At 49.5% G+C, this 16027-nt stretch overlaps 1 protein-coding gene across 2 annotated transcripts in view; it reads right to left on the minus strand.

The window, feature by feature from the left end:
- Positions 1-1085: 1085 nt before the first annotated feature.
- The window catches only part of SSH1 (slingshot protein phosphatase 1), a 60547-nt gene continuing 45605 nt past the window's right edge, over positions 1086-16027 (minus strand). For both annotated transcript variants that reach the window (XM_066260329.1, XM_066260330.1), the window contains 4 exons: positions 14627-14773; positions 12923-13123; positions 10645-11224; positions 1086-7405 (listed from right to left, as the gene is read on the minus strand). In XM_066260329.1, the coding sequence (XP_066116426.1) occupies positions 6173-7405; positions 10645-11224; positions 12923-13123; positions 14627-14773 (2161 nt within the window). In that variant the 3' untranslated portion in view covers positions 1086-6172. The remainder of the gene's footprint in view (positions 7406-10644; positions 11225-12922; positions 13124-14626; positions 14774-16027) is intronic.

Below are 16027 nucleotides of genomic sequence, written 5' to 3' on the forward strand. Positions count from 1 at the left end.
GGCTATTTTGAAAACGTCTTACAGGAAAGGCTGCTCTACAGCGCAACAACACTAACCATTCCACAACCGACTGCTTTGCTCTCCTACTCTGTAAGCAATCCCTAACCATAATTTGACTACTCTATCCAGAGGGACTCAACATGCTAATTGGCAAGTAAAAGTAATCTGGCCTGCTCCACAGCTGTAATTCTTGTTGTAAAGTAATAAACTTGCATTCCTGTTTATCCATCAATCTCCTCGGAGTCCAGGTAAAAAGAGGTAAGCGAGCCTAGATGAAGTATTTTCTGGATCCACAGGCCCTGGAATTTAGTGGTCACGCCAAGGTGCTTGTGGTGGACAATCAGCGCTCACTAGGGCACCTTTTATCTCTCAGCGCCTCCGCAGTTGGGGTGGGCCCATGTCACAGGCCTCGCCCATTGGAACATGAGTAGATACGTATGGCAGCCAAAAAAAGGCAGTTAAGCGTGAACATGAGTCCCCATGCGTCCCCCCACCCCCACCCCAGTGCATGGTTAGAAGCAAAGAACTCCAAGGAGGCGGGGTTCTAAATGCCAGCCACCCAGGTTTGCATCGACTATGCCATGGGAGGAGAGCCACCAAAAGGTCCTGCCTGCAGTGGATTCACAAGTCTTTGCCGTGTTCAGGGACTGGGACGCCTGAGTCCTGCCCTGGACATGTGCAGCATCACCTCCAGTCCCCTCTCCTGTGAAGTGCGGTGTCTGTAGCTTAGCTGCTTCCCTGCAGCACACCTCTAGCCTCACATTTTCTGCTTGTGTGGGAAGAGACATCGCCCAAACCCAAGTCCCCCTCTGCTGGGGACAGATTTTTTGGTTTATAAATGGCTACCCACAAGTGGGTCTGCTCTTCCGCACTGGCAAAATCAAGGGAAAAGACAATTTCTGGAGGAGCTATTTCTTCCCTTGGGTCTTTCTTAGATCTAAATTGTCCAGGATTTTAGCACAGGGCCCAGCACACAGTCCGTGCTCTGTAAAGACCGGCCCTCATGGTGATGAAGATGCATCCACTATCTTGGCAGGGGTTGAAGAGGCAGTTTTCTTTTGCACAAGCTCATAGGTCATCAGGCATTTATAAAGAAAAAGTTTATTTTCATCACAAGAAGCACACAGACTATATACAGTACACACCAACAGAAGTAAAAAAAAAAGTGCATTATGCATCTTCTACTGCAAATTCACAGTACAAAAGATACTGCCTTTTAAATATATACTATAAAAACCAAGAAAAAAAACAATAAAAAAATAATTGATATAATTACTCAACACACTGGAACCCACTGGCAGCTTTTAAAAACCAAAGGGCAACCCATCTTGTGGAGCTCCTGATTTTGTGGGGGTAGGGGTTCTGTACCTGCATTTTGTTGGAAAGAACTCAGGACACCAACAGATAAGAAGACAGGGTGGCTTAGGTGGTCATAAAAATCTCTATTAAAGAAGGATACAAGTGTGTGATGGAAGGAGGGGGAAGGGCTGGGCTGCAGCCCAGAGGGGCTTGCTTGCACTGCACCACCCCCAGCAGGCCAGCACATCAGCGGTGAGCCATACCTGCCTCGCCTGCAGGAACCACCAGAGCCGATTCTAGCCATGCTCCTCAGACAGTCGTGGGTGCGTGCACAGGACTGCACAGCAGATGAGCACAAGGATGAGACAGGTCAAGCTCCAGCCCCAACGCCAGCCACCATGGACAAGGCAAAGTATCCAATCACAGAAGGTGAGAGCTTAACAGTTTCCCATAAATACACAGTATTTGTAAACTATTATTAAGGCACTCAATTGTAAAACAATAATTACAGTGTCAGAAAGAAGGGGGAAGCAGCCACCTTCTCGTGTGGCACGGCTGACAGAAAAGACAGCAGAGGACTGGTGGTCTGGTTATAAGGACTCCCGTTTAAGAGGCTGATGAAGCCAGCCTCAGCATCTCCTCCAAGAGCAAAACAAGGCAGTCGCGTCCAGGTCTCCCGAGGGTAGCGCTAGACAGCGTTACTCCAGACCATTCCAGGTGACCCACTTCACAGTTTGCTGACAGCGCATGTGTGAATGAGAAGTGATGCACATGATGACATGATTCAAGTTATATATATATTCAAATACACATATGCAGAGTGAACGCAAACACACAGGTATTCAGTTGCAGAGCAGACAGTAAAAAGACCAAGTAGCTGAACATGGGGGTCAATCAACCCCCTTCATTTGGCATGCAGCATCGGGAAGAACCTGCAGGGTGGGACCAGTGCAGGTGACCCTGCACTGTGCTGGCCAGATGTCAGTTTTCTCAGCCTGCCTGGCTCTCCAGCCAGAGGTGACATGGTTGTCCTCACCAAGTTGTTGTGTGTGCCTGGGGCAGCCCTGCCAGGTGGTAAGCCAGAGTAGGGCTGGGTGAAATGCATTCTGGCAACAAGCATTTCTGATCAACAGGGAACAAGTCACTCTTTGGACACCTTGGGGGAGGTTAATTATAAATCTTTTTTTTTTTTTTTTTTTTTCCATTTTTCTGAAGCTGGAAACAGGGAGAGAGAGTCAGACAGACTCCTGCATGCGCCCGACCGGGATCCACCCGGCACGCCCACCAGGGGCGACGCTCTGCCCACCAGGGGGTGATGCTCTGCCCATCCTGGGCATCGCCATGTTGCGACCAGAGCCACTCTAGCGCCTGGGGCAGAGGCCACAGAGCCATCCCCAGCGCCCGGGCCATCTTTGCTCCAATGGAGCCTTGGCTGCGGGAGGGGAAGAGAGAGACAGAGAGGAAAGCGCGGCGGAGGGGTGGAGAAGCAAATGTGCGCTTCTCCTGTGTGCCCTGGCCGGGAATCGAATAATTATAAATCTTGACTAAATGATGCAGCATTTGTTCCCAACGGAGAGAAACGGCCACAGCGAAGCAGGGGGAATTCGTCAACCTTCTAGAATTAGGCCTATGTGGAGAGACAAGAATGCCAAAATACAGGGTTGTCCTGAAGTTAATGTGTTAATTCTACTGCAAACTTGGCTCCATCCAGTGGCATCCTCTGGCCTTATTCATGAGGGGTAGGGCTTTAGAATGGGCTGGAATGCTTTTCAGCTGGAGAGGGTGGGATGGAGCTGAAAGGGGTGGGACTGAGAAAGCCATCTGAGTACCTGGTCAGTGACCTTCATACCAGATGGACAGGATACCACTACCTGACAGAGAGCTGTCACCAGCTCAGAGGTCAGCATGGGTCCTTGCACTGAGACCAGTAGGCATGGAATTCCAAGAGTAAGAACCTAGTGCTTAAGGAGCTCATGCAACAGCAGACAGGGCTTCGAGACAAAGAAATGGAAACTGACATTGGCAAAGCATGACCAGAGGGCAGCGTGGTTTCTCCTCGCTCCAGGACCAGTTCCCCACCTAACAAAACTTGACAAGATGAACTCCCCATGTCAATGCAACATGCAGGTCTAGTGCAGTCTGACTGCTGGTATGCCACGTGAATAAAAGCGAGGGGAAGGTGAGGTGGAAGAGGAAATGCAGCGGAACACACGGTATCAAGCTGATCTAAAAAGCTGCTCTCTCCTAATTTGACAATGGCATTCCATGAGATGGCAATCACCAATACCAATGACCTCCAGGGCATACACCTCTGCCTCTCACCTTAGGAATTTTCCCTACCAGGGAAGATTACAAACAGGACATTGGTCAGGATATGGCATCTCTTACGAAGCAAAGCTGCTTTTCAGAGAGCATTATGAACCTGCCTTTGCCAAGGTGCCCTGAGCCTGGCAGAATGCTCTTGTCAGTATATTTCAAACAGCAATCTGCCATATGTTAACACGCGTCTGATCTGGGTCTGGCAGAAAAATCTTTGTCCTTTTTTCCAGGTCTATCCACCAAGTCAAGAATGCGTTATTTTGCTCTGGTGATGGGGCCCCGGGCCCTGGTCTCTTTCAATGTTAATATAGGGATTATGCTTCTGAAAACTCATAGATGCTCCTGACAAAAGCCAAGGACCCACTCAGATTTGTCATCATCCTCCCAACCTTTAACTGGGTAAGAAAAATGATGGCTTTCAAAAGTAAAGTTTTCAAAAAATCCATCATTCTCCTGCATGGTCTGAGAAAACATAAGCCTGTCACCACCAAATCTAAAGGATTATTTTGACACAAAAATTGACCCACCACATGAAATTTAATTTGGCAAAACATATTGAACCTGATTTTTTTTTCCTTTAAGAATACGCTTTTGTTGGCAGAAAGGGAGGGAGAAAAATATAACAGGGTTTTCAGGAGAAGTGAATCATCACCTTTAAAGGTTATTTCAATTAATAGTGGTGAGAAGAATTTCTATAAAGTCAAAGAACACATACTTAAAAAAATTAAAAGGATAAAGTCAGGAAGAAAAAGTTGCTGGAGAGAGGGTTTTTGCAAAAAACTCTCGTACTATTTGAAATATGAACTAGCCTTGTTCAATATGAAGACCCTGCCTGGGTGCACTCTAGAATGATCTAGCGTCGGGGGTCCCGTTCAGACCAATGTAAGATGGCAACTCCCTCACCCACTCAGAATCTGGCTGACCCGCTGAGGGCAAGCTGTTAGCTGTGGGTAAGCTTCAGCCACAGTGTCCCACCAGCAACACTGCCACCCCACCTAGCAGAAGGCGCCCTGGAGGAGAGCCAGCAAGGTCTGGGGCAGGAGATGAATTTGGACTGAAGGGTCAAGAGGCAGGGAAGGCTTCACATTTGCCCAGTTTCTTTCTAGAGGGCCCTGGGCAGCCCTGTACTGTCCAACAAAACCAGGGGTCAGTGGACTTTTTCTATATGGGGCCTGATAATAAATATCTTAGGCTCTGCAGGCTACATGGTCTTTGATGCTTATTAGTTTATCTTTTTTACAACCCCTGAAAAATGTAAAAAACATTCTTAGCTCATGGGACCATATACTAGTTTGCTGATCTCTGAATCAAAACTTTCTAATCAAGTCCATTCTCTCTTCTCAAATGATTTTAACACCCCGTCTTGCTGACCGACACCAGATGACCCTCCACCCAAGCCCAGAGCCGCCTGTGGCATGATGCACTGAGCTCACCTGATTCTAACTGGGCTACTCATAGACCCAGTGGGGGACCGCAGACCCTGCTGCGCCCCATCCTTGCCACTAGGGATAGCCAGAGAGAAGCAGGCAGCAGTGTTCCCTGCGGAGGAAGAGGTGAGTGTAAACATCTTTCCAAGAAGCTGCTGCTGAGTTGCTCTTAGAGAGGAACTGAGTGCTTCTCACTGCTGGGTATGCCTTTTCCTCTCCGATGCGAGTAGATGTGATCGAATGGACCTGAGTGCCAGGGCTCCTGGCTGGCTGGTCCGCTGTGCCTACCAGATACCTTTAAAACCTCTTCACAACAACTGCGCTCAACAGCAGAGACTCAACGTTTCATGGGTTCTTGTTCCCAGTAAAGGGCAATTTAAAATCCACCATAACCAACAACTGAGGACATCACACACATCCCCCCCCCCCCCCAAACGAGACCCCAGTGTGGGTCAGACAGACATCACTCAGGTGTTAACAACACACCAGACAGGGAAGCCAACTGTACAGACGATCTCCATGCACCACAGAGTTGGTTCAACGACAGCAACTGACTCCTTTGTATGTCTTTACCTAACAGTGCTTGGATTAGTCAACTTAGAAATCCTAACACTTTAGGGGGTCGCAAACAACAACAGAAATTCATTTTGGAAAACCTTTTTCTGACACAGCATTTTTCCCTGGAATGAGCCTTGGTCATCACTGTATTTTCAAAATAAGAAGCACAGCAAGAACAGAGAGAGGTAGGACTTATACTGCCATCCAAGACTTTTCTCACGAGGGCCTGAATGAGCTAGGAACGTGCACTGTGGTGACAATGCCATCACCACAGCTGTTCTTCTGCATGTTGCAAACGAAGTATGTGCATATCTGCATATGGTCTTCTTAAGACAGGATTCTTCATTAAAATACATGACTTGGGCTCAGAGCCTGTTAGTCAATGGCTTCTGATTCTCCCAGCTGCACAATTAACACTCCCCTTTCTTCCTGGGCTGTGTCCTTTCTTCTCTCTGGCAAGAGCTGGGGAGAATTAGAACGCCATTGTTGAAGGGAAATCAAGACGTGAGGGTCTGACCAAAATCCACAGTGAAATTAAAGGAGGGGTCCTGTGATCAGTTAAAGGTGGGTCAGCTTTTGTTCAGCCATGAGGGGCTTTTCAAGTTTCCTGGGGCAGATTTCCCTGATGGTTTAGAGGTGGCGGCTGGGTCCCTGGGGGTTGCCTGGGGCTCATGCAAGAAGGAAGCCTCGTTCAGCTTGGCGTCCTGGGAGTCTGCAATGGTGGAAACGTCAGCCTCACTGGTCAGGTCTTCTGTCGAGAAGTTGAGACTTCCGAGCTTGGCAAGAGAGTGTGAACGCTTGAGTGGGGACGAGACGGTGAGGCCCGCCAGCCGAAGCCGCGTCTCTATCTCTTGCGTCCGCTGCTTCACCAGGCCTGGCTTCCCGCGGACACTGTGGATGCTGTCGCTGCTGGAGCTCCGGGTCAGGTTGGAACTCATGGAAGAGGAAGTGGGGGTGTAGCAGATGGTCTTCAGAAAGTCTTTTGAGAAATGACTGGTGTGATCCAGGCGGCAGAGGAAGGGAGTAGGGCTTTTCAGTGAGGTTCCTTCCAATAGGACAGGGTTGGCCTCTGGCTTCTCGTCACTACCAGCTTGGCTGGGCAGAGCCAGGTCCTGGTTCTCCTCGGGTATGCTGGCCTCCAGCCTGCTGATGGCACCGTCCCTGAAGGGAGACGCTGGGTCTGTGGGTGTGCCCTTTAACCTCTCTAGCTCTTTGGTGTGCTTGCGGACCAAGCCTGCCTTCTGCAGCTGAATGATGGACTCCTGGTGCTGCATCAGGTAGCTGTGTGCCGTCGGTTTCTCGGCTTCTTTGCTGAACAGAAGCCGCAGGTCCTTGGCCGGCTTCCCGTCTTTCTTGGGTGGCGACTCTTCCTTCACTACTTCCATGCTGGGAGGGTTCTTATCACAGTGAGCATTCTTCAAAAGGGGGGACTTTGGCAGGACTTTTTGGGTCTCTCTGGAAGGTTCCAAAAGACTAGCTGGTAGTTCTGGGGCAGCCCCAGCCCCAGCCCCAGATCCACCGCTGTCCAACCTCCCTGGGCCTGCTGGTGGTGGGAATGGGGGCATTTCGGTTGGGCCAGAGGCCAGCTTCTCCAGAGCTCGGGACCTAATGGATACTTGGGCCACCGGGGAGGGTGTGAGGTGGGGCAGGAAGGTGGGCTGGGTGCAGATGGCAGAAGCACCAGGGTTCTCGCGTTGCTCCCCAAAGGCCTCGGTAGCCCCTCTGGCTGTAGGGTACATGCAGTCAGCACAGGATTTGTAGGAAGGCTTCACTTTGTTAAGGATCCCAAATATAGCATCATGCTGGAAGGAGACAAGAACATCATAAGAGTACAATACGAGCCAAAGACCTCACAACATGGGGGGGCGGGGGGGGGGCAGAAAGGGCAGGCACCGGAGGGGCAGCGCTCTCGCTGCCCTGAGTGTGCAAACAGGGACCTTTCAGAGCCCACTTGGCCATGACTGGTATAGGCTAGAGATGCTGAACCAAGCTTTCCAGAAGCTCATGGCCACAGTCCTGGGCACACCTCCCACCACATGGCAGGCAGGGCCGCCTGGGCCTTCCTCCTCACACCTGCCTCTGCCACCTGCACCAAACGATCCTTTTCTGAGCCTTGGCCTCATCTTGGAAATGGTAACTGTGACCTCACAGCACTGCGAGGATTAATGGAAAGTTTCTGGCACAGTAGGGGCCCCTCCCTTTCTTTCCCTTTCAGAAAGACTCTGCATTTCGGGAATCATTTTCCTTCTAGCACAAACACCGCATGGCTCCAAAGAACAATCGATCGTCTGATCGTCTCGCTGTGCTCTGAGCAGAGGCTGGCAAAGGGTAAAGACGGTTTTGGAAAGACTGTAATGCAGACTGAAGCATAGGTGCCCACAGCCCTGATGAGAGAGCCAGGCGGAGGCAGCTTTCATATACCAACAGAAAATATGCGGACAGTGTTTCCTGTGGAAAACCACTTGCCTCTGGTCATTGGGGATGGGGGGGGGGGATAAGTGAACTTATCCATGTGTCTCTACAACCCTGTTCACCTCCCTCCTGAGGCCGTCAACACACACCCAGGCTGCTCTTCTGGGCAGAGATGGAGTTGAGAACAGCAAACGTGGAAGCAGGGGAAACCAACCCTCCCCTTGCAAGCTGTTTAGCTGTGAGATTCCTAAGCTGGTCTTAAATGAAGCCTTCCTGGCAAAGGGCGGAAGTTGTAGGATTCCCCTGCCCAGCGAAGCCTGTGGGCCCCCTGGCCCTGTCAGAGGTTAATACCATTCTGTCTGGCAGACTGGGGTCCCCCAACTAAGAAGTCATGGCAGGTCCAATACCAGAGGAGTCAAATGGAAACTGCTGTGATTCCCAAGGCTGCAAGGGAGTGCATGGTGGGGGCGGAGGGAGGCTGGGTCTCTGCAGAATCCTACCTAAGTCAGGATTCCTGGGGCTGGCTGGCTTCCAGGTCAACCAGTAAGACCTGGTCACCCGCAGGGCAAGGCCTGAACTCTTGACCTAGGGATTTTTCTGAAGCTCTAACCAAAGTGCCTACCTGTTCATTTCTCCCTGAACTTTTAGGACATGGTAATCTACCATGATGGGAGATTTAGAGTACCTTTCAGAGTCTGTGGGCGCTAGAGAATTCATTCGTTCAGCTCATATTGAGGGAGCGCCTATCCATGCCAGGACTTGCATGGGGCGCAGGGGCTGTGAACAGGACACAGTCCCTGACCACAGCACCACCTGCCCACAGCTGGAAATGGACCAGAAAACCCTGTGAAAAGTGCCAGCACAGAGAGGGATGAGCTCAGTCTCCGCAGAGTTAAGGCTTCCCAGAAGCCTCAGCACCTAGGCAGCGGGGCTCTGCCTCCAGACACCTCCAAGCTGGGCCTTCCTCCCCTGCCCCAGCCCCTGAGCCACCAGTACCACCTCAGGCTTTGCTGCTGCTCTCGCCCCACCGGCCTGGCTGCAGACCACAGCCAGGGGCGCCTCAGCACCTCCCTGCGTCAAGTCCGCCCAAGGCTTCCTAGTGCCCCTGGAACAACGCACAGAGCCCTGCCATCCTGCACAGAGACCTTGCGTGATCTGGGCACCTGTCCACACACACCTCAGATCACTGCCCCCAGTCATGCCAAGCCCTCTGCCCTCAGGGCGCACCTTGGCACCTGCCGCTCCCTGTGCCCAAAGACTGTCCTCCTGGCCTTTTGCATGGCTGGCGCCTTCTCATTCCCTCCTCACACAGAAAACCACCTGCACTTGTTTTCTTTGTTACATCCTCACATGTTAGCCATTCGTCGTAAGACTACACGCACTGAGCTTGTGTCTTACTCACAGCGGTGCCCCTCACCAGCCAGGTGCCATTGTTCATAAACATGAGTTGAACAAATGAATGAATGCTTGTCTCCAGGTTCTACACCCTAAATAGTATCACCCATTTGATCAAGTTTCAGCCACTAAAGGAGGACTGGTGTCCTTCATTTGACCTCTTATCCAAGCTTCTCTGAGTTCAGCCCTCTACAATTCACAACTATGCATTTTGGACTAATCTAGGCACCACAATCCTGGACTAAGAGGTTGCATATCATTTATCTTTATGCTATTTTCTCTTTGAGTTAAGGGTGAGTGACCAGGGAAACTTAAGAGTTATTAACACTAGGTGTGGAATACATTTTATGATTTGGAGGTTGGCAAACATAACTTCCCAGTCTGGTTTGCACCGTAACATGGTAACAACAGACCCTCTGTCCGTCAGGAACATGTTCGCCAGCTTGCCACGTGCCCTCTCACATGGAAATCACAGTGTCCTGGGACATAGGCAGTGAAGCCACAGGACACAAGGCCCTGCGGCCCAGGCTGCGGTGAGCCAGCAGAGCGAGGGCAGAACCTGAGACAAAACCGGCCTCCGCTCAAAACAACTGATGAATGAAAAATAAACAGGGTGTAAGATGGGGCCACTAAGGAGGAGGGAAAAGGCTGATGATTCATGGTTTTCTGAGTTCATGCATGGCTGAAGCAAACACCTTGTTGTAGATAACCCACCGAATGTGACAGCTACAAGAGGCTAATGGAGCTTAGCACCAGAATCTGAGTTCAAATCCATATATTTGATGATACTGAGAAATTACTATCAATTTCTTAAGAGGTGGCAATGGTATTGTGGTTATGACATAGCTGAAACATTTGTAAATGAAACAATGTATCTGCGATGTTTCAAAACCAGGGTGTGAGAGAATACAGGTGGGAGGAGTGTGATCAACTAATAGCTGCACATTGAGAAATGCTGAAGGTAGGTGATAAGGTGTACATTTTACATTTAACATGAGGACAAAGAAAGACTGAAAGTCCTGCCCAAGATGTGGATGAGGTATGCAGGATGAAGAGCCCCTGTAGATCCCCTATCCCATATGCCCAAATTCCCAATCAGCTGGCAGAGTCACTCTCTGAAGCTAACCCATGGGTCGCTGGAGTGTGGCAGAAAGCAGCCGCAGAGGGGCTGGCAGGGGGCTGCTCTGTGGGGAAGGGCAAACTGACTGCCCCCATATGCTGGTCCCACACCTACCTCAAAGTCATCCGGACAGCTCCTCTTGCTGTTGTTATTATTTAGGTTTTCCCAGTTGAGCAGGTTTTTATCAAGCTGGGTTGGGGACCTCCCCCACTTCCCTCCTCCTGGAGTCTCCTCCCTTTCCATCTCTTCCACCTGTGACAAAGGGCCACTCTGGGTTTTCAGGCTCCCAAACTCTGGTTTCTTCTTCACTTCCTTCTCACAGAGTCCAGGGCCTTCTTGGGGAGGTCTGGCTGGCTTGTGCACCTCTGCTGGCCGAGCTGCTTCCTCCAACAGAGCATCCTTCTCCAGATCCTCCAGTTGGACCAAACTGCTGGTTTCAGTTTCATCGCTGGGGGAAGGCAGGAGGGGGTCTGAGAGCCGCCGGAAACAGCAGGAGAGAGAGGGACCTCCTCCTCCTGGGGCCCTGCTGCCTGGGAACCCAGACGGGGCAGCATCGTCCAAGCAGGGCAGCCGGGCTTCTGGGGTGTCAACCAGGGTCTCTGGCAAGAAGTCCCCAGACCCCTCGAGGTCATCCACAGGCTGCTGGAGGCAGCGCTCCGTCTGCTGGCGCCACAGCTTGTTGTGCCTCTGTTTGCTGGGGGAGGAAGGGCAGAGCAGGGTCACAGAGGTTGGTGCCCAGAAGTTCCCGGGAAGAGGGGTAGGGGTGAGCCAGCAAGGGACAGCCAGGCTCAGGGGGATGCCAAGGGCTCAATGAGGTAAAGCCTCTCTATTCACTTGTCTCCCAGAAATGAAAAAATGAAAGACCCCAAATCATCGTGGTCCTCATGAGAAGCCTTAAACGACTTTCTGTCACATGATGAAATGTGCTAGATATGTGAGGACCTAAAATGCTATTGTGAGCCTAGTGTCCCATTTCATCTGGTCATGCCACTTAATGTTCCATCTCTCAACTTCTCCATCTGTCAATGTAAATATTTATATACATATGTATTTATAATAACATAGCAAGTAAGCACATAATACACTTAAGCAGTTAGGAAGAGTGCAGAAAATTAAATATTTATTTAGGTCAGAGAGATTTCAGGTCAGTTGTGAAAACATGTCTTCTAATACTATGGTATTACTTTTGCAATTCATTTTTAAAATGTAAAGGTAAGAAGAAACGAGAAAGGCTTACAGGGAAATGAGGTAAGGAAGTCACCTCCATGAGCCTTAGAGCAATACCGACATCATGGGGCTGGAGGGTTAAGGTGAGGGAGAACTAAGTGTCAGTTAAGGATCTGTTGCTGTCATTCAATGCAAGAGAGTGTCAGGATCTTTCAAGACTGTTTGCTTCCTGTGCATGGTCTGGGCAAGGCCAAGGGGGCCCTCAGATGGGGCTGCAATTCAAGGTCAATACCGCACAGCTGCAAACCCAGCCTGGAAACAGCCGGCCAGCCATTCGGGCACTGACGAGAGGGAGTGACTGAAGGGCTCAGGGTTGCACACTTCTTGGCCCTACCTGGGGATCTGTCCAGCTACTCTCTGATAGACAGTGGAGATGTCTGGTACTGTCCTCTGGACCCTCAGAACTCCTGCTTCCCCAAACATGGTCATAAGGCCAAGACCTAGCCATGGAGGACCCCCCTGCCTTGGAGGCCAACGGACCTGGCCATGTGCTCCCCGCTGCCATTGACTAGTGTCTGATGTGGGACAAGTTAACCTCCAGTGTCAGTTCCTTATTCCCCCTTAAATGGGGGGAAACCTGTACTTTGCAAACCCTTTTCAGGTAGAGGTTAGAAATTTACAGAAAAACTACATTGTTATTTACTGTGAGCCTAGTCTAGCAAAGCCTCTTAAAGGAAAACCTACATGGTAGTCACGTGTATCTCAGAGCAACCCTACCAGCTGAGTAGAGTCCCAACTCAGAAAGAGAAAGCCAAGGTTGGGGGAGACTGAGGAGCTTGTTCTAAGTTGCCCAGCTAGTCAGTGGGGGGACCTGGTCTGCCTCTGCAGTCCCTGGAATTGCCCTGCGGCAGAGCCTGGCATGGCGCTCAGCCCAGAGCAGATGCTCAGGAAACAGGGCATCCACATGCCCGTGCCGCACACGAAGTCGTGCCTTGGATTAGAAGTTAGGCACCATTCCCTCCCACAGCAAAATAGCCGTGTGTGCCAATACAATCAGAACAGAACCCTCCTGGAAACCACTAATCAAACGCCAAACAATAGCTGTTTTTCTCAAACCACCCCCCTCCCCCGAGCCGTCAGGGTTTTGGCTGTGGAAGCCAATGCTCGGTGCAGACGGCGGCTCCGCGAGCGCAGTCCTGCCAATCCCGAGCAGACAGTCACCCACCTCGCGTCCAAGATGCCTTCATACTCAGACAGCTGTCTCATAAAGCCTGCGTTGGGCCGCGTAATACTGCGCTTTTGCTTCACGTAGTTGTACGCCTTTTCCAGGGGCCAGCCAAATTCCTTCATCGCATAGGCTATGACCGTGGAAGCGGATCGACTGACACCCATTTTGCAATGTACCAGGCACTTGGAATGGTTCCTCCTGGGGGTAGGGTGGCGGGTGGGAGCGGTGGGGAAGAGAGTTTTTAAAAGGCTTAACTTTGTTCTCTTGGGTTTTACACAAAGGACAGTTTTATGTCATTGCCCAAATCCCCCTAGTCCTGATGTTTACGCAGCATATGTCCACACACCCTCTAAAGGAAATAACTTCACTGCAAAATCAATTAGCACACAATGGGAAATCGAGACAAATCTGTCCTTGCCTAGCCAAGTTCTGCAGGGAGAGCTCCAAAGTCCAACTGCCTCCAGGGACAAAGTGGGGATCTTCCCACATCGTGGGGACAGGCTAGGAGACCCAAGACTCTTCTGTGGGAAGTGAATGTGCAGGGAAAGAGAGATCTGCAAAAGCTGCTCAGCAGCTGAAGCAGATGGAGACAGGGAATGGGTTACTACAGAAAAATGGGGTCAGAGAACCGGAAGCCGCAAGACCCTCGGGAGCCAGGAAGGTCAAGGAGCATAGGCGAGGGCGGCAGCACCACTAACTTGGCCAAGACAGAAAGAAGCCAGGGGAGGGTGGGGCCCTTGGTGGTGAAGAGGCAGTGCTGGCCCGGGGAGCTGACTGAACCGATACAGCCAGGTGTACACAGTGTTTCTCTAGGTACAGCCTGCTATAGCATGTGGGGGCACACCAGGCTGGAAAGGGCAGCATCTGGCAAGCTTTACTCATGCAGGACGTGAGCCCACCTGCCTGCCTGTTTACGTTAAAAGTAGGCAGCCTGTCAGGTGCAAGCAGACTCATTTCCCCTACCTCAGGCTTAAATTTCATCACCAAATCTCACTGCCTTTTTTTTTCTTTCTTTCTTTCTTTTTTTGGACTGCTGGTCTGAAGTCTATCTGGTAGGAATGCAAACAAACTATGAGGACATGTTGGTAAGGACGGGTTATGTAGCTTTGACCTGGAGGGGTGCAAAGCAGAAAGTGGGGTCTCAAAGGGTCATCTCTTTCTGTTCCTGACTGCATTAAGACAGGGTTGCTCTGTAGGAGAATAAGGTGAGGACAAGAAGTTAGGTGAAACCAATGACAGGCTCATGGTCTATCCCATTCTGCACAAACAGGAAAAGTTCACTAACAGGTGGAAAAGGCAACCTGCCTGAGTACACTTCTCTGAGGAAGCAGTCCCAAAGGCGCTCTACCTAAGTCCACGCATAACCTGGCCCTGCCTTCTCTCTCCTTTGGCTCAGCGACTCCTCATAGGCAGAGCCTCCCAGAGTGTCCACATGGCACTGGAGCCTTAACTGGAACCAGTGTTGATGATGAAACTGGGATCAAAGGTCACAATCAATGATAGGTGGGAGAGAATGAGCACATGGACAACTTTGCCCCTTTGCTGCTAGGGGTCCTGTGGTCTTAAATCAGAGGCCCATCGACATCCAAGGCTCCCTAAGCCAGGAGACGTCCGTGTCTGGGACTGCCATTAACGTCTGCCCACCCAGCATCTGCCAGTTTCTTCCTCAGAGCAGTTTCTTTGGCTTCTCCACCCACTTACTTTGCTTTGTTTATAAAATGGTACGCTTCGTTCCAGTGGGCGAGAAGGTCTGTTGTCTCTTCATCATAGACTCGGATGTTATGATACGCAAACAAGCCAGGAAAAAAATTATCTATTTCTCTAGTGACATTTAAAATGTAGTCAACACTGCAGTGAGAAAAAAGAAAAAAGAAATTTGGAGAATCAGAATGAGGAATTACAAAAAAAACAAAGTGACAAAAACCTGAACTGGGGGAAAAAAATCAAATATACATTAATAAAGTGTATAAGTTTTTGTGGCAGGACTTCTGTTTTCCTTAATGGTAATTCTTTTTTTAGTATTTTATAAATGTTCTCTCTATGATGAGAACGTATTATATTTATAATAAAAAAACAAACTTCTTTATAAAAATAATATAAAAAGAAAAAGCATTCAAAGTATTGCTAAGCAATCTTAATTCTGGAAAGCAGACACGTGTTACTTAAATATGTTGTAAAACTCTCTTAAAGTTTCAAAATTCACAACTAGTATGCGCATATAGAAGCTTTAAGTAAAAACAGCCCTGGTTGGATAGCTCAGTTGGTTAGAGCATCCTACTGATACGTAGAGGTTGACAGTTCAATACCCGGTCAGGGTTCATACAGAAAAAGATTGATGTTTCTATCTCTCTCTCTCCCTCTCCATCTAAAATCAATAAATAAATTAAAAAAAAAGAAAAAACAAAGTCTCTACTTTTAGATAGTTAGAAAGCAGAACATATCTGTGCATTATTTATGTTCTTGGGAACTGCTTTACATCCTTTTTGAAACAAGGCAGGTTATAAATAAATAAAAGGTTTTGTAGCTCTCTAAACTAAATACTTATATTGCTGGAAGACCAAAATAACTTCAAGAGTTTGAAAATACCTAAAATAAATTTCCTAAGTAAATACTTATAAGTGCTTTAAAAAAATTCCTTTAAAATAATTTACTTATTCTCAGTGAAACAGACAGCATAGACAGTATTACCCTACATTTTAAGAATACTTTCTGTTGAAAGAACACATCTTAACCAGCAGTTCTAAAGACACCTTTTAAGATTTGTTTAGTCTTGATTTTTAAATGCAGTAATTCAAGGATGCTATCATGTCAGACCCACGGGATGGTGATTTTGTGGCTATGTTTTTTTTTTGTTTTTTTTTTTTTCATTTTTCTGAAGCTGGAAACAGGGAGAGACAGTCAAGACAGACTCCCGCATGCGCCCAACCGGGATCCACCCGGCACGCCCACTAGGGGCGACGCTCTGCCCACCAGGGGGCGATGCTCTGCCCATCCTGGGCGTCGCCATGTTGCGACCAGAGCCACTCTAGCGCCTGGGGCAGAGGCCACAGAGCCATCCCCAGCGCCCGGGCCATCTTTGCTCCAATGGAGCCTTGGCTGCGG

Source organism: Saccopteryx bilineata, chromosome 2 (genome assembly GCF_036850765.1).
Source record: "Saccopteryx bilineata isolate mSacBil1 chromosome 2, mSacBil1_pri_phased_curated, whole genome shotgun sequence".
NCBI classification, from domain to species: domain Eukaryota; kingdom Metazoa; phylum Chordata; class Mammalia; order Chiroptera; family Emballonuridae; genus Saccopteryx; species Saccopteryx bilineata.